The following is a 19339-nucleotide window of genomic DNA, read 5'->3' on the forward strand; positions in this document are numbered from 1 at the left end:
CAACTGAGAGCCATAGGAACTCTCTCCTTCACCCAGAGGCTTACAGGGACTGCCTGAGAAATACAGCTGAACTGCTTTTTTTAGACAGGAAATGCTTCTCAGACAGGAAAGAAGAAAAGCGTGGAGGTTCTGAAATGCACCTTCTCCTCCTTCCCACACTAGAAGCAATTTCTAAGCAATTATTCTCAGGTGGTCACATCCTTCCAAAACCATTTAATCTGTAATCACAGGAAACACAATCCAGTAGGAAATTTTAACTGCAATGGGGTATAACAACCTTCTATTTAACAATATAAGAGGTTTTATAACAAGTTTGTCATCTCTCTACCTCTGGGAGTTTGGTATCTTGACATGAAGCAATAATTGCCTGGAATGAAGAGGTTTTGGCAGCAGTCACAATGCATCTACCACTTCTGTTCCTATCTCCCATTCGGTTCGGCACAGCTAAGTAACTACAGAAGACTCATGGTGTGGGCAAGTCAAGCCCTCTGCTTCCTGTAAGGAGAATTTAAAATAAAGGGTTATTTCAGTTAAAAGCTTTCTTTCATGCTCAAATGCTGTACTGACTTACCTTATCCCCACTGTCAAATACCTTATATTTTATCACCTTTTACACGTTATTCCTTAATAAAGTCATTGTTTTCCCACAACTCTTCCTTAACTCAGACTATAAACTCCAATCTTTCCTCGCATTACCATATTTTCAATGCTTCAAGAACAATGAAGAAATACGACTTTAGCAAATTAAGAAATGAAGAGACAATGGAATAGAGCCATTTTCATCTTTTTTTTTAAGAAAAGAGAAAGGTATAATGTAATACAATTCAGTTACTGGGAGATGCAGTCCATCATCAGCCTACTTGTCTTACAAAATCTTCAGATCAGGATAAAAGAGAAAGCAGAGAGGGCTAACAAGTTCCAGCTAAATTTTTCAAATTAAACCTCAAGCTGCCTGTCAAGACACACTTAAGTCAGAGTTACACACTTAAGTCAGAGTTAAACCTAAAAATACCTTGTTCACCTTGAACAATAAGATTGCCCAAAACCCATGTTACAGGATATGAGAAACATCTTAAGACAACTAGAAGTGTTACAGTAGAAACCTAACCGGTCTTAAGTTCTTCAGTTACTTAATGCAAGCAGAATACAGACAAAAAAGATCCTGAAAGGGAGGAGGGAAAAACACCCCAACAACTTGCTCCGAACTTTTCTTCTGATCCCTAGGCTTTTACACTAAGTTACAGTAACAGCACCTTGTTGTGCAAAAGTCCTTTCCTCACCACTATCACTGTAGCACTGTTAAAATACACTGCAGAGCTCCATGCAGCACAGAACCTTCCCCAAATATTAAGCGTGTTCCAGCTTTTCTGACACAGCAGTAAAAAAATGAGGTCACCCTTCCCTAAAAACCTCAGCCTTCGCTTACATTATTTCTATTCTTTCTGGGGTTTCTCTCCACAAAGCTTTGACGGCATTGAGACACAACAACTGTTCTCCTCTACCTCCTACAACAGTTTGCACAATCTGAGAATGACAACATATATAAACACAACATAGGAAGCTTTTATACCAAGTTCCACACTCAAGTTTTTGGAATAGCGTATTTTCACCAGTGCTGCATCCACAAAACATATTTAGGCATAAATTATGTCTGCTAGCTTGAGAACAGTGTGTTACAGCAAAGTTTCTTCTGAAGCACTCAGAGTCTGCATAAAAGTAAAATACCGCACAGGCAAAGGAGTGAGAGAATTGTTTGAAGTCAAAACACAGCGCATCTCATTGCTACCATCTAGTAAAAAATGATCCCAACAGTTTTCTAATAAAAGCACTAGAAGCAGTAGTAGCTACACCTCTCTCTCAAAGTAACACCCCAAACGAGCTCAGAAGCATGTAGAGAATGGTTTCAGCTGTGAACAAGGGGATGAAAGCTGCCAAGTTATCCTACACTGAAAATACTGGAGAAAACAAACGTGCTGGAAAAGCAGGTTGTGAAAAACTACACTGTATCTGTGAGACTCATCTGTGCAGCATTCAAATACCACCTGAAGATCTGAAAGGTTTCAGCAATATGTTAACAGCTGGCAAACATACTCAAAATGTTAATAAAGCTAGAAATATCTGTAAGGCCTTTTTGAATTGCTAACTTCAGGTAGCTCAGTGGGAAGAAGACACTCATACGCAACCTCTAGGCGTCAACATGGCCAAAACAGTATTCAATTCATTTAATGATGCATTTTAAATAGCAGGTTGCAGCAATTTTAATAACCCAGTAGAACATCTGTTTATATAGTAAAGAATTAGCAGTCATTCTTCAACACCCACCACCACACCAAGACAACTTTTACATCAGAAAGTGACTCCCGTCTTACCCTCTGGGGGCTTCAGGCTAAGACACTTGCTTACTTCACAGCTCTTCTTGTGTCATCTCTCCACACAGAAACATCATTTTTGCTGTGTCAAAACTGCACATGACTCTGTAACTTCAAGCATGCACAGATCTCTGACAGGGTGCACATGACAGGCAAGTGGAAGAGGAAGATGGCCCCTGTACTTTCACAGACACGTCCTATATTTCATAAGACAGTTAGTGCTAGAAAGGATCATGAACGTCATCTAGTCCATCCAACCCTCCTGTAGTAAGCAGGGACATCTTCAACTCAATCAGGTTGCTCAGAGCCCCATTCAAGCTAACATTTAAGGTTTCCAGGGATGAGGCATCCACCACCCCTCTGGGCAACCTGGGCCAGTGCTTCACCATCCCCAGCAAAAAAAAAAAAAAAAAAAAAAAAAAATTCCAAATACCTAGTCTAAATTTCTCATTCAGTTTAAAATCATTACCTCTTTTTCCTATTGCTACAGGCCCTGCTAACAAGTTTTTCCTCATCCTTCTTATTAGCCCCCTTTAAGGATTGGAAGACTGCAATAAGGTCTCTTTGGAGTCTTCTTTTCTCCAGGCTGAACAACCCCAAATCTCTGAGGTTCTCTTCACAGGGCAGGTGTTCCAGGCCTTTGATCATTTTAGTGGCCTCCTCTGGACCCACTCCAACAGATCCATGCTTCTCCTGTGCTGAAAGCTCCAGAACTGGACACAGTATTCCACACATGGTCTCACCAGAGTAGAGAAGTAGAATTACCCCCCTTCACCTGCTAGCAAGGCTTCTTTTGATGTGGCCCGGGAAACAGTTGGCTTTCTGGGACGTCACCATGCATTGCTGGCTCGTGTCCAGCTTCTCATTCACTACGACCTCTAAGTCCTTCTCTTCAGGACTGTTCTCAATCTCTTTATCTTATTTATGTGCTTGTGCTCTACCAGTAGCCACAGAGGCTCCCACCCCTACAGGCGAGCCCAGCAGGTCCTTGTGCAGCTCAGCTGCCGCTCCTCACAGGGCAGGGGCCAATTCCCCATTTCATGGGGACCCCCTCACCACAAAGGGCAGGGGCTGCTACCTCCCCTCAGAGAGTACCCCTTCCCCTCACAGGGCAGGGGACAGTTTCTCGCATCATGGGGCACCCCGCCTGCTCACAGGCAGGGGCTTCTTTTCCATCCTCACAGAGTACCTCTTCCCTTCACAGAGCACCCCACCTTCTCATAGGGCAGAGACCAGTTTCCTCCCTCACAGGGCACCCCTTCCCTTCACCAGAAGCCTCTTCTCATCAAAGGGCACCCCTTCCCCGTGACTAGAACCCTCTTCTCCTCACACACCGCCCCTTCCCTTCACCAGAAACCTCTTCCCCTCACAGGGCACCCCTTACCTTCACCAGAAACCTCTTGTGTTCACAGGGCACCCCTTCCCTTTACCTGAAGCCTCTTCTCCCCACAGGGCACCCCTTCCCCTCACAGGGCAAGGGGCTTGTTCCTCTCCTCACAGGGCCCCCTACCCTTCTCAGAGAGCCCCTCCTCTCACAGGGCAAGGGACTGGTTCCCTTCTTCACTGTGCATCCCCTCACCCTCACAGGGCTGAGTTCACACACCGCACCGTTCCCCCAGCCCGGTCCTGGCAGCGGGGCGGTAGCGCTGACGCCTCACCTCTATGCGGCAAGCCCCGTGAAGCCCAAGGACACTCCCTGCCATCATCTTATCCTCTCTCCCGCTTTCCCGCCCCCCCACCACACCCCCGCCCGCCATTGCAGCCGCGCGAAGTGCGCGCGCCAATGCCCGCGCGCGCCAGGCGGGAGGCCACGCTCGGCTCAACGGCCGCGGGCGGGAGAAACCACTGAGGGGATGGGGAGGGGGGTGGAGCGAACCATAGCAGAGAGGGAGCACCCAGAAATCAGGGATCGGGAAGGGCTTGGCCCCTTGGGAAGAGGGAACCCCATTGCCCAGGTGTTTAGGCGGAGATGGGCACCTGTGCGGGTTACCTGACAGCTCCCCTCAGCCCATGCTGGGGAAAACAAAGCACGAACACCTGAGAGAATTGTGAGGAGAGCACAAAAAAAAAACAACAAAACCCAAAGCTGATGGAATTGTGAGGAAAGCAGAAAAAACTGATGGAGTTTTGAGGAAAACACAAAGAAACCTGAGAGAATTGTGAGGAAAGCATGAAAACCTGGTGGAATTGTAAAGAAAGCACAAAAACATGAGAGAATTGTGACAAATGCACAAAAACCTGAGAGAATTGTGATGAAAGCCCCAAATCCTGACAGGATTACGACAAAAGCAAAAAAAAAAATGGAAGGAATTCTGAGGAAAGAAAAAAAAAAAAGGAATTGTGAGAAAAAGCACAAAAAAAAAAATTGATGGAATTGTGATGAAAGCGCAAAAACCTGATGGAATTATGAGGAAAGCATGAAAACCTGATAGAACTTTGCACCATGAAAGGGTCTCATTTCCCAGCTGGGGCAGCAGAGGGGCTGCGTGAGGCTGGTGAAGGTGTTTTACTTCCCAGCAGGTCCTCCTTCCTGCAGGAATTTGCCCTTAGCTAATGTGGGGAGTGGATGCGGGCTCCTTGCCTGTTGTGTCCGGCTCTGTGGTGGCCTTGGGCAGCACTGGAGTTCTTGGCTGTGCTTTCCTCACTCTCACCTTGGCTGAAGATTGTGAATCATAAGCAAAGTGAACACCCTTGCAAAATCCACTCTGTGCCAACACAGCCAATACCCGTGCATTTCAACCCAAGCTCTTGTGGCTGAAGCCATTAGCAGTGGAGTAGGCTGTGAGGGAGAGGGAAAATACAAGGACTGGGACTGCCTTCTCCAATCTCTGCCTTCTAGTACCTCTGAAAAAATCAAACTGTGCCTAAATTTTGTGTCTAAGTAGCCACATTTGTGAGCTGCAGCTGCTGGCGACAGAAAAGCCTTTCAGCTATGTTAAGACAAACACAATGTGTGTGTGCCAGAAAAAGATGCAGGACTTTCCCAAACAGAAGAAATGTGTTTATTCAGGCTGAGCATGGACCAGTACAATGCAACCATTCTGAAGAGGCTTTGCGCAATGCGGGACAGAGAGGAAAAGCTGCTTCTAGCAAAGCAATGTTGACACGGGTAGCACAGTCACAGCTTTCTTGCATTTGGAGGATGCAGAAAGGGTGAAGTGCTGCAGTTTAATTTATTTTTCCACCAGAAAGACTTTTTTAACAATCTCTAACCCAACAAATGGGTGACAAGCAATATAAGGCATGTTTCTTGGCCACAATGAACCCGAAACAGTATTCCACTGTGTATCCTCACACAAGGTAAATAAAAGCATCTCTTCTCTTTCAGACAAGTCACATTTAAATTACTGACACAATAAACCCTTAACAAGAAATTCCACAACTCATTTTACAGCAAGCGTAGGGTTTTAACCAATCTGAGCATTTATTCACAAATTCCCTTCACAGTAACAGTGACACTGAAGCAATGGCAGAATGTGCTTTGGATGAGTTTATCACAAATATGCATGCACGAGCTTTTTTTCTGGTCTGCGTGGGATCTCACCTGCTGATATCTCTCATCATGCCCTTCTGTACATTCCCAGAGTGGACATGCAATGGAACGATTGCAATACAAAAATACATAGGGGTCCTGTAGATTACTGCAGATTGCCAGGGGTAGAAGGCACAGAGCTGGCTGGCTTTGGGGAAGCACAGGAAAATGTATGAAGATGGAAGAGCAGCAGGAGCCAGAAAAATTCAGCAGAATAACCCAGGCTGCTCTGAAAACCCATAGGGAATGGTGGATGGAGAAAAAATTGGCTGGAGACGGCAGCAGGGACAGGGTTTTGTATGAGGGGTACAGCGAGCTCTCAAACCAAGAATGGTGGTGAAGCAGCTAGAGTGTGGTGGAAATCCTCTCTTGGTAACACCAGGCTAAGAAAAGAGCGTGTGTGGTGACTGCAGACAAATGCTGACAGAAGGAGCAAAGGCTGAGATGAGGACACGCCATCCCTTCACCAGCTTTGTGGAGGGACTGAAGTAACCCCTGCCAAAGGCTTTGGGAGAGTGTGGAGCTCTCTACAAGCAAAGATGTTGATGCCAAAAAAATCCACCCCTCCACTGTTGTTGGCAACTGGAGGGCACATGCTTCTGCCAACAGATTATTCTGCCAAGCACCAGTACACCAATACAATGGTTACCACGGGGCATGCAGCAGCATGCCTCATTTCTGTCCAATACCACTTTCCCCTTCAAACCATGGTTTGAGTGGAGGAAGCATCGGGAGTGGCAAAGGATCTGGCTGCCTCTGGCTGTGCTGCTCCTGCCGATGCTGAAGCAAGGAACCAGAATATCGGAGAGTGCTCCCACTGGGGGTGAATTATTAATACTGAGGTCTGAAATGTAGAGCAGAAATATCCTCTTACTGAACACAATTAGCAATGAGAGTAGTGGGGAAAAATCACCCACCTGATCAGCAAGTTTAATAAGCAGCTCAATGCAAAGAGTAATTTGCAGTAAACACTTTAGCCTGAGTACGGATCTTACACAAGGTAGTAACAGCATGCTCTCCACGGAAAACAAACATCATAATTCCAAAGTGGTTATTCTGAACAGAAACATTCAGTGCATACAACAGGGAAGTGCCTGCTCCCATTGCTCACCTCAGTCTGAACACACAGAACACAGTCTGAGCGTGTGGGGGACTTAAAATGCAGCAGTAGTCCAAGCCAACAACACATGGCACCCCCTAAACACATATAGAGTACCCTGAGGAAGAGTGGCACTTCCCTGTGTACATCATACCGCTCTCGCCACAATGCTTAACAGATGATCCTTCTGTTCCCAGCAACTCGGCGCTGGTCTGGGTTCCTGCTGTTTCTCCCCAGTTTGAAGAATCCTGTGATGCCCTCCCCATCAAACACCACACACGACAGCTGGAGGCAGAGTCACCTTCCCAAACTTATCACACAAAATATAATTCACAGTAAGGCGAATGTCCAAGCGGTGGTTCCTCGTTTATTTACTAGCAGTTTTTGGCCACCACTCGGGGATATGTGCAGTGAGCTTCACTTTACCACCCGCTACATTCAGGCAGAGGGGTTCATTTACATTAGCTAACCTCAGCAAAGCTATACCGAGTTCACCTCCTCCAGCCCGGAACTTGCCAGCTGACTTTCCCGATTCAGTTAAGATCTCAGCACCCTCAGGAATACTGTCCTTGGGAAGAGGAGCTGAAAGGTGGACTGGCAGCAGCCGTTTGCGGATGACACCCATGTGGTGGGTCCTGGCTGTCAACTCCTGCCCAATGTAGCAGCCTTTGGTAAAGCTGATGCCATTCATGTAGGCCAGGTTGGATTCCAGCGGGAGGGCTACTCCAGGAGGGAGATCTTTCACACCTTCGGGAACTCCTGGGAAAAAAGTAACACCAACAGGTAAGTGCAGTAAGATCTTCAGTATTTAAGATTTCTGGAATGTCTCCTCTGTAAGTCATGAAACCAAGAGAATCCATAAGAAGCAGTGTGAAATAAGGAACTTCACGGTCCCCCTGTTTGGGCCCGAGTCAGTCATTAGCCGTCAATGATCAGGGCTAGCAAAGATTACTCTAAATGGTAAACATAGAACTGTACTAGAACTTAATTTCATGAATCTTACAGCACCTCACAAGCACATTGGTGGTAATTTAATGCACTTGGAACGGCACAGACTATGACACAAAGGCATCAATGCACGTGTAATGGCAAAACCCTGCTCACCCACCCAAGTAGACTTCAGGGCCACTAAAGAGTTATTTTCCTCAGTGCTAAAGAACATAAGTTGGCCAACTGTCTTTGTTAAAGCACAAATGCCAAATGTCCATGTAACAATCCTTCTTTTTGTGAGCCAATAATACAAAAATAGTATTTTTTTGAAGCCAAGCGCTGCACCCAGCAGTCTGCACCAGAACAGTGAAACAAGTGGTGTTGGAGGGAGGCAGCACACTCCCACAGTCCAGACCACTCTGCCCCATTAGCACTTTGCTTTTCCAAACCAGATGGACTCCGGTCACTGTGAGCAGAGGATCATACTCAACAGGTTGAGAGCTGGACTTGTTTAACCTAGAGAATAGAAGGCTCAGGGGAGACCTTACAGCAGCTTTCCTGTACTTACAAGGGGCCTACAGGAAAGGTGGGGAGGGGCTTTTTATCAGGAAGTGCACGGATAGGACAAGGGGGAACGGTTTTAAGCTGAAAGAGGGGGCTGAAAGAGGGGCGATCTAGTTGATATATTAGGAAGAAATTTTTCATTGTGAGGGTGGTGAGGCACTGGCACAGGTTGCCCAGGGAAGTCATGGATGCCCCATACCTGGAGGTGTTCAAGGTCAGGTTGGAAGGGGTTTTGAGCAGCCTGATCCAGTGGAAGGTGTCCCTGCCCATGGCAGAGGTTGGAACTCTATTGGCTTTGAGGTCCCTTCTAACCTAGACCATTCTGTGATTCTAGGATGATTCAATGATATTTCAGGCTGGCAATTAATTTAATCCACTATTTCCATGGACACCGTAAAGTCAGTGGGAGCTCTGTGCAGGCCCTGGGATTGAGTTCCCTCTCAGACTAATCCTCCGCCCCTTGACCTCTGAGTTAACTCTGCGAATCCAGTCATACATTTTTTGGAAAGTAAGTTAGGGTGTTTCCTGTTCCTTCCTTAGCAACAAGGAAAACACACAGATTGTGAACAATCCCAAAATAATCAAAATTACTCAAACCACAGAATCTCCTCTCTAAAAAACCGAATAATCCTGGTTTTAATAATCCTGCTGCCAGTGTTCCTGACCCAGCACCCCATGATCTAAGTAAGAGGAAACTGTACCCACTCATTCTGCCACCAGAACGAATTGTAACCTCTGCATGGCTTTTAGCCTCAAAGTAGCAAATGATACTTTCATTTATGAGCAAGTGAAGCCCACTGAGACACAGCAGGGTGGCTTTTGTAATTTATTGCTGTCTTATATCAGCATATGGGCTCTGATAAAAATACATTTCCCCATATCCAGAGACACAGAGGAGCAAAACAGGACTCGGCTTTACCTTGTTTATACCTGTGCTTGTGGTAATCCTGAGTATTTCCAATATGACTCCCCGAGATAATCTCTGAGAGATCGACCCCTTTCTTTGTAATCAGTCTCCAGCCCATGACTTCTGTTCTGGGGTCAGGAGTGAAAATCAGAGCCTGGTCTGCATGCTGAGTAAGGGAACTGGTGATGTCACCAGCTGACTCCCCAGGGATGACAGCCCACAAAGAAAGGTCAAGGCAAGGGGTGATGTTTACTTTCCTCCGGATCTTGTACAGTTTCAGATGTTTCTGCATGGCATCCAGCACGCTGCCGTCGCACTCCAGCAGGATGCGTGGCTCTTCTTCTGGACTCTCGTGAAGCCTAAATATAGGAACACCTTCAAGGTCAGAAAAACAAAACCCCATAGCCATGGAAGCCAACGTGCTTTGTCTCGATTCTGGTGTGAATCCAGAGATCTGGAGAGTTTCACCAAAGGCTCCTTGTGCTCAGCTCCCTGCAGTGAAACACCTGAACTTTGTCAGTTGAACGTTCCACTTTTTCTTAGCAAATACTGCCCTCCCTTCTCCCGGGGATGAAAATGGGTCTGGCCCTATAGACTTCCCTACCCCTCATGCTTACTCAAAGTGAGGTGACGTTTAGCAGGAGAGGAAGCTGCATTCGGCTGTGCCTTCCACACATTCCTGCACCGCAAACCTGATCCAGGAGTCAGCACGAACCCCATTTCCCACCAACTGACACCACAACTATGCCAGGTGACGACACAGTGAGTATTGTACCTCACACAGTGCCAGTGGCCAAGCACCCTGGAGACAACAGTGCACACCACTGGTTTCGGATATGGCCCAAGGATCCCCACGGGCACTGCGCCCTGTGGGCCACTTTGAAAATAACAAAAGCCATTGACCTTTTCTGCTGAGTAAATCACTGACGCCACAGCCAGACATGAAAAATACACTATGCTCTTTCGTGCAGGAATTAATAAAGACAAGAAAGAAACACCTCAGAGACTAGTGTGCAACACAGGACCATAAAATCATTCAGGTTGGAAAAGACCTCTGAGATCCTCCAGTTCAACAATCAGCCCAACACCACTGTGCCTACTAAAACATGTCCTGAAATGCCAAATCTACACACTTTTTGAACACCTCCAGGCATGGTAACTCCACGACTTCCCTGGGCAGCCTCTCCACTACTTCACCATTCTTTCAGTAAAGAAATTTTTCCTGATATCCAATCTAAATCTCCCCTCGCACAACTTTAGTCCATTTCCTCTCTCATCTTGTCCCTTGTTACTTGGGAGAAGAGGCCAGCACCCACCTTGCCACAGTCTCCTTTCAGGCAGTTGTAGAGAGCGATGAGGTCTCCCCTCAGGATACTTTTCCACAGACTAAACAGCCCAAGTTCCCTCAGCTGCCTCTTGTGCTCCAGACCCTTCTCCAGCCCCATTCCCCTTCTCTGGACACGCTCCAGACTCTCAATGTCTTTCTTGTAGTGAGAGGCCCAAAACTGAACACACGATTTGAGGTATACCCTCACCAGCACTGACTACAGGAGGACGATCCCTTCCCTGCTAGTGCTGGCCATGCTCTTTTTGATCCAAGCCAGGACGCTGTTGGCCTTTTGGCCACCTGGGCCACTGCTGGCTCGTGTTCAGCTGCTGTCGACCATCACTCACAGGCCCTTTTCTACCAGGCAGCTTTCAAGCCACTCCTCCCCAAGCCCAGAGCATTGCATGGGGTTGTTATGACCCAAGTGCAAAACCCAGCACTTGGCCTTGTTCAGTCTGTGCTATAAAATGCGATTGTTTATTCTGAAATGCAGATGCTGAGCTTTTCCAGGCGTGCTGGAAGAGGATGAGGGCAGCTGATAGGTGCTACAGAAACAGAAGTAACAGAGCATTAAAATAGAGTGGAAAACAGGAACCTTTGAAGCAGCAATTTTCCAGTGTGTGAGCCAAACCACTACTGGAGGAGAACAGGTATGGACCCTGCCTGGCTGTGGATTCCAGGGGATTAAAGGCTCAGTGGGGGATCTAGAGCTGTTGAGCCTGGAGAAAGGTAGGCTGAAGGGAGACCTTATCACTGTCCACAACTGCCTGAAAGGAGGTTGTAGCAAGGTGGGTGCTGGTCTCTTCTCCCTAGTAACAAGTGATAGGACAAGAGGAAATGGCCTCAAGTTACACCAGGGGAGGTTTAGACTGGATATTAGGAAAAATTTCTTTACTGAAAGGGTTCTCAGGCATTGGCAGCAGCTGCCCTGGGAGGCGGTGGAGTCACCATACCTGGAGGGATTTAAAAGACCAGTAGACAAGGTGCTCAAGGATATGGTTTGGTAGTGGACAGACACAGTTGGACTCAACGATCTCAAAGGTCTTTTCCAACCAAAAAATTTCCAACCAAAAGATTTTATGATTCTATAGATCAATAAGACTTCAGGGAATGGCAGGAAGATGCACTGGGGAAGGGTTAGGTTGGATGTTAGGAAAAGGTTCTTCACCCAGAGGGTGGTGGAGCACTGGAACAGCTCCCCTGGGAAGCATTCACGGCCCCAAGCCTGACAATATTCTAGAAGCATTTGGAAAATGCTTTCAGACTCACGGTGTGAATGTTGGGGTTCTCTTATGCAGGGACAGGAGTTGGACTCGATGATCCTTGTGGGTCCCTTCCAACTCAGGTCATTCCATGATTCTATTCTATTAATAACTTGGGGGGAGGGAGGGAGAGAAACAGGAGGGCTGAGAGCAGACACAAAAGCAAGGGAGGAGACGGTCCGTGCGCAGAGCCTGCCAATCGGCCTCGCTAAACCCCATACAACTGCTCTCATCTCACCGATCCACCCTGTCCAGACCCCCCCCAGAACCTTCCTCCCCTCCAGCACATCGACACATAACGCAGAAGCCCCCCCCTCCCCAAAATGGTATCTCCCAGCTCCCCCCAGCCCTTTACACAGGACGGGGAAGCCCCGCTAAGCTACAGGACACTCTGCCCCACTTCCCCCCCCCCCCCCCCCCCCGGCCCGCAATGGTCTCGCCCAGCTCTCTTCCCCCCACCCCCAGCTTGGTCTCACCTGTACAGGATGAGGTCGTAGAGGCAGCGGCCTTGGACGTTCAGCGCATGCGCGTAGAGCGCGCGCGGCAGGGGCGCCCCGGCGACGGCGGGGGCGTCCCCCGGCACCAGGCGCGTGACGTCATTAGTGAGGATTCCCTGCAGCAGCGGGGCGGCCTCGGCGCCCCGCACCTCCAGCAGCGCCCGGCCCGGCGCGAAGCAGGCGGCGGCCGCGCCGCCCCCGCCCCGCCACAACCGCCGCAGGCCGAGCAGGGGGGCCGGTGCCACCCCCGCCGCCGCCATCCTGTGCGTGGTCGCGGCGAGGGCGCCGTCTGCCGGCCGGGAGGGCGCCCTGCGAGCCCCGCCTCATCCCGCCCCTTCCCTGGGTTCCGGGGTGGGTCGAGCGGGCGCTGCGGGGTGGAGTTGGGTTTGCTCGGCTGTCCTGGCTGGTCAGCCTAGCGGGAAGATCCGGATTACACAAGCCAACAGGATGCAAAGACTCACAGAATCGTAGAAACATAGAGTCATAGAATAGTTAGGGTTGGAAGGGACCTCAAACATCATCTAGTTCCAACCCCCCTGCCATGGGCAGGGACATACCACTAGATCAGGCTGCCCAAGGCCCCATCCAACTTGGCCTTGAACACCTCCAGGGATGGGGCAGCCACAGCTTCCCTGGGCAACATGTTCCAGTGCCTCACCACTGTCATCGTGAAGAAATTCTTCCTTATGTCTGGTCTAAATCTGTCTCTTTTCAGTTTATCTCCGTTCTACCTCATCCTATCACTACAAGCCTTTGTAAACAGTCCTTCCACAGCTTTCTAGCAGGCCCCTTTCAGGTACTGGAACGTCCCTGTAAGATCTCTTTGGAGCCTTCTCTTCTCCAGCCTGAACAACTCCAACTCTCTCAGACTGTCCTTGTATAACACAGTCATAGAATCACAAAGTCATAGAATCCTAGAATCGCATAATCCCAGAATGACAGAATCCTAGAACCATGAAATCATAGAACACTACCCTCATTGTGAAGGCTTTCTTATAGAATCATAGAATGCCTTCCAGCCCAAACCATTCTATGATTCCTGCCCCTTCCATCATTCATAGAATCACAGAATCATTTGTTTGGAAAAGACCTTTGAGATCATTGAGTCCAACCATACCTGTCCACTACTAAACCATATCCCTGAGCCTTTTAAATCCCTCCAGGAATGGTGACTCAACCACCTCCTTGAGCAGCCTCTGCCAGTACCTGAGAACCCTTTCAGTAAAGAAATTTTTCTTAATATCCAGTCTAAACCTCCCCTGGTGCAACTTGAGGCCATTTCCTCTTGTCCTAACACTTGTTACTTGGGAGAAGAGACCAGCACCCACCTTGCTACAACCTCCTTTCAGGCAGTTGTGGACAGTGATAAGGTCTCCCTTCAGCCTACCTTTCTCCAGGCTCAACAGCTCTAGATCCCCCACTGAGCCTTTAATCCCCTGGAATCCACAACCAGGCAGGGTCCATACCTGTTCTCCTCCAGTAGTGGTTTGGCTCACACACTGGAAAATTGCTGCTTCAAAGGTTCCTGTTTTCCACTCTATTTTAATGCTCTGTTACTTCTGTTTCTGTAGCACCTATCAGCTGCCCTCATCCTCTTCCAGCACTCCTGGAAAAGCTCAGCATCTGCATTTCAGAATAAACAATCGCATTTTGTAGCACAGACTGAACAAGGCCAAGTGCTGGGTTTTGCACTTGGGTCATAACAACCCCATGCAATGCTCTGGGCTTGGGGAGGAGTGGCTTGAAAGCTGCCTGGTGGAAAAGGGCCTGTGAGTGATGGTTGACAGCAGCTGAACATGAGCCAGCAGTGGCCCAGGTGGCCAAAAGGCCAACAGCGTCCTGGCTTGGATCAAAAAGAGCGTGGCCAGCACTAGCAGGGAAGGGATCATCCTCCTGTAGTCAGTGCTGGTGAGGGTGCACCTCAAATCGTGTGTTCAGTTTTGGGCCTCTCACTACAAGAAAGACATTGAAGGTCTGCTGCGTGTAAAGAGCAGCACAGTGAGGATGGTGAAAAGTCTTAAGCACAAATCTTAGGAGGAGCAGCTGAGGGACCTGGACCTGTTTTATCTGGATTGATGGAGGCTGAGGGGAGAACTGATTGCTCTCTACATCTTCCTGAAAGGAGGTTGTATCAAAGTGGGTGCCAGTCTCTTCTCCCAAGGAATAAGTGATAGGATGAGAGAAAATGGCCTCAAATTGCACCAGTGGATGCTTAGGTTAGGTATTAGTAAAAATTTCTTTCCTGAAAGAGTGGTGAAGCACTGGAACAGGCTGCCCAGGGAGTCACCATGACTGGAGGTGTTCAAAAAACATGTAGATAGGGCACTTCAGGACATGGTTTAGTAGGCACAGTGGTGTTGGGCTGACAGTTGGGCTTGATCTTGGAGATCTTTTCGAACCTTAGTGATTCTATGATTCTGTGATATGACAGTGGCAATTTGTACTAAGCAACATTGCACAGAACTAAAATCCCCGTGTTAAAAGTGTGGAGATAAAGGTGTCATTTCCTTGCCTCTTCAGTGTTCATTAGAACTGTGGGAAGTGGACTCTGAAGGGCCTGCGTAGCCCCAGGTTTAGCCAGTTTAAGGCCATTTTGCCCCTTGCTGTCTGCCAACACTGGCACATGTTCAGGGAGGGAGCTCGGCTGCCCCAAAGTGAACCCATTGCGGTTCATTGGGACAGGCAGCGCTGGTGCTGAGCCCCAGCACAAATCCAGCCGAACCCAAAACCCTCAGTGAAGGTGCTTGTTTTTCAGGAGCTGCAAATGTGATGGGAGCAGATGTCACATTCAGCCAGCCAGCCCCTAGGCAGGGCCAGGCTTTCCCCATGTGCCCCAGCAGCGATAACCTTATCACATATCCCCGTGTGCTGGGGGGGATGACACAGAGCCGCTGCTGGCGGTAGCAGGGGATGCAGCATGTTTTACCCTGAATTCAGTGCTGGCCCTGCTTGGGGCTCAGGCAGCTGCAGAGGCAGAGCAGGTGGAGAAATAAAAACAGGCAGCGGATGTGAATCGAGGTGACCTTGACATGAAAACACGTTTTGCCTGGCTGCTGGCTTGTGCTGCGTGTAGGGAATGGGGTTAAGGAAACCTGCCTTCCACTAAATCAGGGCTGAAGATGCTGAAAACTGATGCCCTTTGTGTCTTTTTTTTCCCCTCACCCTAGAAGTGGGAATGTGCCAAGAGGAGAAGCTGCATTTCGCTTATTAGAGATCCAGGAGAAGGTCTCATATCTGGAAGCACAGCATGGGTGAGACTCCAGGGTCCAACAGGGACTGCAGACCCACAACTGGATGCATCTTTGGCCCTTCTTTGCTCAGTGCTGCATCCCCGCTGCACCTACAAAGACATGTGGACAAGTGGTGGCTGTCCCGCAAGCAGCCCTTTGCCATCTCAGTGCATCCTGTGCTTCCTCCTAACCATCATACATGTTGTATGGAGCCCCACAGTGCAAATTTGGAAGAGTGGCAATGGAAAGAAAAGTGAAAAGGAGATAGAACCAGAAAGCTACTTTGAGCTTTTGTTTGTTTTTTTTTTTTTTTCACTTCCTATACCTTTTATTCACTTTTTCCTATATTTTCTTTTCTTTTAGGCAGAATTATACTGCCAGTAAAGTGGCATTTAAATATTTCAGTGGTCAGAAAACACAGCTCTGCCAGTTTAGTGCATTATATGAGCTCAGGGGATGGTTTGAGGAAACCCATAGTGTGGTCAAGACCCACAATCCTGTGAGTCTGGGGGAGGTTTGTGCCAATCCTCACTGTGTGTGTGTCTATCTTAATTAAAAGTAGAGGACCTGAAACTTGGTCGAACAGACAAGATGATTCCCAGAGCTTTCCCTGAGATTAATTTGGCAGATATTGGGTCTTCTTCATTGGTCAGATTCTCCCTTGTCCTCCACACCCATCACTCAACACTGTTTAGATGAAGTTACAGTGACTTTAAAGCCCCCTCGCACAGCAGGACCCGTCTCCAGCAGGATCAAATCCTCCTGCCTTTGCTTGTGAGAGCAATATTGCACTTGGCTGACTCTCATGTAGGATTAGTGCTGTGGGACTGAGTAATGTCATCTCCCTTGCCGGTATCCACTTTTGGAGCAGAGGTTGCATCTGACCTGCTATGCTTCAAGCAGCAAGCGTGGTATTACATAGCCTTGTCTGCTGTGTTTAAAGCTCCCAGATACAGTCACAGATGTCTCCTTCCTGCCCTCTGAAGCCACAGTGTCAGCTCAGTAACTGAACAAAAAAGAAAGTATGATAAAACCGAGTCTGTGTCCTCAATTCTCTTCTTTGTTTCTATGCTTTGAAGGCAGTTAAGGAGCAACAAAAGGAGCAACAAAGTGCCCTGGGGCTGAGTGAGATTGACCAAGGCAAGGGGAATTTTGAAAAGCAAATTATCTGTGATGCTCAGTCAGCTTCTCCAGAGACTCTGGTGTAAAACGTCTGAAGTTATACTGGGAAAACAGCCCTCTCCTGTATAGAATTCCTGTACCCAAATGTGGACATCCACACCCAAGTGGTCTGGGCTCCTCTGTACATGACGGAGATGAAAAATAGCCTTTCAGGATGCTTTGTTTCTCCCTGAAGCCTCTGTGTAAACTGCATTTAAGATATACGTGATATATCCATGAGCTCCAGCTGGTCCTGGAGGGACTCTCAGCTCCATGCAGAGAGATATCAGTCTCTCCTCTGTACTAAAGGCTTTCCATGTCATGCTGGGACCACGAAGTAGCTACAGCTCCCTCTTATTCATTATTCTGCACATATGACAGCCTGATGAATCGTCCCTCACCAGCTTTGTCATTTCTAGCTGTGTTTCTGGAAGGAGAGCTGGTGGCAACAGAGTGGCAGGGCGACAAGCCACATCCATGGCTAAGCTCTGTCCCAAAGGGGACATCTGCTGAAATCTCTCCCCTGGTGGAACATCTCTCATCCAGACAGGTGTGTTGGGACAACTCAGAAACCCTTCTCACAGAAAAGCAAATGGTGAAAAAGGACAAGAAATTTCCCTGTTCCTCACCAGTCCCTGGGCAGTTGCACAAACTGCCGGCAGCCTCTTGCTCCATCAGTTTTCTGCTCTCTGCTCTCCTACCGCTCAAAACCCTGTTGTGTCTGGGTCTTGCTGGCTGCCATAGCAGCAGGACAGCCTGTAGCTCCCACCCGCGAGGGCTCATGCTTGGCATTTATTCATCCATAACTCAGCTGCACTAGCATACAGTGGGGATAACTGCTGTCTCTCTGCAGCCAGTCCTGCGGGTTAATGCTGGTATAATAAACTCTTTTTCTCCAGCTTTTTCTCCCGGTGCTAAGCACGAACTCTCATCCTCAAACCCACGTGAGTTGTAATTATTCATCCCTAACCCTGCACATTAAGTACTCCCCAAGCTGTGCTCCAGGAGGTCAGTCGCCAGCAGCTGGGACATGAGGCTGTGGTAAACCGTAGCAGCACTTCTGGCACGGAGACAACATCCCACAGTCTTGGAGAGGAAAACACAGATTGTGGCTGGTCTGAGCAATGCAAAGACCAGTGAAGGTTGGGGGGAAATTGCAAGGAGAACAGGCTGGACGCAGAAATAAAGCAAAGTGGCAGCTGAGTTTGCAAGGAGTGAATCTGTGCTGTGCTAGCAGGACTGAAATGATGGTAAAGCTGTGATTAGCATTTCCCTAAGGGGAGTGATTAGGAGCTGGTGAGATGCTGTTGACAGGAATATTGTCTGCAGCATGGGGCAGCTAGTGAAAAAGGTGGGTCTTATGATCCCAGAGAGAATGGGGTGCTGGAAAGTCACTGCTATTTTCAGCTGGCTTTCTAAAGAAAGGAGTTTTTGTTGAAGTTTCTCTGTGTGCTCCCAAAATAACAGTGGATGAAGTCCACTTTTGCCATTCCTCCTTCTACTGAGCATTAGACTAGGGCTGCATCACCCTCTGGCTCTATCCTCCCTCTGTGAACACCATGCTCTCCAGCAGAAGGGATTTGGAGGTGATCTGGGGACAAGGGATGAAGCTGCTTCTCACCCACTTATTCCCTGCTCATGCTGGTTGCCCAAGCCATTAGGGCAGGACATGAATGCCCATGGGCTGGGGCACAGACACCTCAAGTGAGCCCAGCAGTGAGGGATAATAGTACCGTAGAATCATAGTATAGTTAGAGTTGGAAGGGACCTTAAAGATCATCTAGTTCCAACCCCCCTGCCGTGGGCAGGGACACCTCCCAGTAGATCAGGCTGCCCTAGGCCCCATCCAACCTGGCCTTGAACACCTCCAGGGATGGGGCATCCATAACCTCCCTGGGCAACATGTTCCAGTATCTCACCACGCTCATGGTGAAGAAATTCTTCCTAATATCCAGTCTAAATCTGCCCCTCTCCAGTTTATACCCATTTCCCCTGATCCTATCCCCACAAACTTTTATGAATGAAGGCTGCTAGCAAGGAAGGGTCACTACAGGGTTTGTTTCTGTATGGCTGTGGCTAGCACCCACATCAAACTAAGGTCAGCCACCCATGGGTGTTGGTGTATCCAAGTAATTCTGGTACCAACCCGGCAGCCAAAAGCAAGGATGAGTTTACCCTATTCCTCTGCCCTTGCTGGTGTGAAAGACACCTGATTATTTAGCAAAAGTTTTATTTCTTTTGAGTGTTTTTTATGAAAAAAGGCTGAGAGAGTTGGTCTCGTTTAGCCTAGAGAGGAGAAGGTTCTATGGAGACCTTATAGCAGCCTTACAGAACTTAAAGAGGGTCTACTGGAAACCTGGGGAATTGCTCTTTATCGGGGAGTGCAGGGATGGGATGAGAGGGCATGGTTTTAAGCTGAAAGAGGGGAGCTTTAGATTATATATGAGGAATAAATTTTTTA

General features: G+C 48.3%; 2 protein-coding genes across 4 annotated transcripts in view; both read right to left on the bottom strand.

The window, feature by feature from the left end:
* The window catches only part of LOC104056956 (meiosis-specific coiled-coil domain-containing protein MEIOC), a 29109-nt gene extending 26591 nt beyond the window's left edge, over nt 1-2518 (bottom strand). The window contains exons 1-2 of one of the 3 annotated variants that reach the window (XR_008448779.1): nt 2370-2518; nt 329-495 (exon numbers count right to left, since the gene is read on the bottom strand). Coding sequence is in view for 1 of the 3 variants with exons in the window: in XM_054060060.1 (XP_053916035.1) it covers nt 329-430 (102 nt within the window). In the remaining 2 variants the exon portion in view is untranslated. The remainder of the gene's footprint in view (nt 1-328; nt 496-2369) is intronic. The other 2 variants (XM_054060060.1, XM_054060064.1) reach the window with 2 other exon arrangements.
* A 2839-nt stretch (nt 2519-5357) lies between these two features.
* Nucleotides 5358-12789, bottom strand: IBA57 (iron-sulfur cluster assembly factor IBA57). The gene is made up of 3 exons (XM_054060378.1): nt 12467-12789; nt 9414-9760; nt 5358-7759 (listed from the first exon to the last, which is right to left on the bottom strand). Exons 1-3 carry the CDS (start codon nt 12745-12747, stop codon nt 7368-7370), a joined length of 1020 nt encoding a protein of 339 aa, XP_053916353.1. The 5' UTR covers nt 12748-12789; the 3' UTR covers nt 5358-7367.
* Between the last annotated feature and the right edge of the window lie 6550 nt (nt 12790-19339).

The sequence above is a fragment of the Cuculus canorus genome, chromosome 2 (assembly GCF_017976375.1).
Source record: "Cuculus canorus isolate bCucCan1 chromosome 2, bCucCan1.pri, whole genome shotgun sequence".
Taxonomy (NCBI): Eukaryota; Metazoa; Chordata; class Aves; order Cuculiformes; family Cuculidae; genus Cuculus; species Cuculus canorus.